At 33.9% G+C, this 1,369-nt stretch overlaps 1 protein-coding gene across 1 annotated transcript in view; it reads left to right on the top strand.

Moving 5' to 3' along the window:
• LOC130801346 (brassinosteroid-responsive RING protein 1-like) overlaps window positions 1–722 on the top strand; it is a 1,047-nt gene extending 325 nt beyond the window's left edge. The window contains exon 1 of the mRNA XM_057665187.1: window positions 1–722. This exon is cut by the window's left edge and continues 325 nt beyond it. Within this exon, the coding sequence (XP_057521170.1) occupies window positions 1–343 (343 nt within the window). The 3' untranslated portion in view covers window positions 344–722.
• The last annotated feature ends 647 nt before the right edge of the window (window positions 723–1,369 follow it).

The following is a 1,369-nucleotide window of genomic DNA, read 5'->3' as shown; positions in this document are numbered from 1 at the left end:
CCAGTCTCTTTCTTCGGCTGCTTCCCTCATCCGTGAGATGCTCCCTGCCTTGACTTATGCTGAAATTGTAGCCTCAAAGTGTGGATATGAGGCCGAGAGTTGCGCTGTATGCCTGTATGAATTTGAGGAGGAGGACGAGATCCGACGGATGAGAAATTGCCGACACATGTTTCATAAGTCCTGTGTGGACCGTTGGATGGATCATGATCGTAAAACATGTCCCCTTTGTAGGAAGCCATTGGTTCCGGATGAATTGCAAGAAGATTTCAATGAGAAGTTGTGGGCTGCTTCTGGTATTCCTGATTTTTATTCTGAATATTCTCATGTAACCAATTTCTTATAGAAGTCGCTAGCTAGTATTAGTCGTAGATCTTTATTCATAAGGAGAACTAATTAAGTTTTTGGTTCAAGTCAAAGAACCTGTTTGAATAATTAAGCCGATGTACATATTATTATATGAATACTTGCAATTCAAAGAAATTAAACAGGAATTAAAAGTATCATATATCGAGTTTTCATGAGGAGTAATTTTGTTGATTTCGTATGGAGTAAAGAGTTGTCTTTTCCCTCAATTTGGGAATACTTGATTCAAAACAAGAATTTATGGAGTTCTAAATTACCTCAATTTAGACTAACCTGAAGCAACTTGCGATTTTATATACTACTATATCCGGTGCCCCAATTTGTGTATATTATTAGGTACTTCCCCGTTCCATCTTGTTACTAATGGTGATATTTTCCCACATAACATGTCACACTCAGTAGCAAGTATTATGAAACGAAAGAAATAGTTTTTAAAGAGAAATATAATAAGTTTTTATAATTTGTCAGTCTTTAAGTGTACTAATATTGAATGAAGTGATAAATTAAATATTGTGAATGATATCAAATGAAAATATGGAGATGAAATTATAAGAAAGTGATAAGATTTATTTTCAAATAGTGAAAAAAGACAAAATAAATAGAGTAAATTTTTCACACCCATCACCTACCTGCCATCCATGGCGAATGAAATTTTCATACCCACATTTGCCAACTGGGTATGCAATTAAACTTGTCCTCACCCATGATAGTCAACTAGGTATACTCATCAAGGATATAGGCACCTTATACTCAACACTCGCCTCACATTCATTCCAAATCCGCTTTTTCATAAATCTTTAAAATTTTAATCGTACATCTAATTTTGTTCAAAACATGCATACAATGTAACAAAATAAAATTAACATCCTGAATTTTTTGTCAATAGTTTTTAATAAAAATATATAAAATTAATATAAAGTAGTACATAATAGATATAGGATGGATAAGTAGGTATTGGGCAAAGCGGGCAGGTATGAGGCGGGTAAGACCTTATAACCCACCAAAA

This window comes from Amaranthus tricolor, chromosome 15 (assembly GCF_026212465.1).
Source record: "Amaranthus tricolor cultivar Red isolate AtriRed21 chromosome 15, ASM2621246v1, whole genome shotgun sequence".
Lineage (NCBI taxonomy): Eukaryota > Viridiplantae > Streptophyta > Magnoliopsida > Caryophyllales > Amaranthaceae > Amaranthus > Amaranthus tricolor.
Note: the sequence above shows the minus strand (reverse complement) of the source record. Positions and strands in the feature narration are given on the sequence as shown.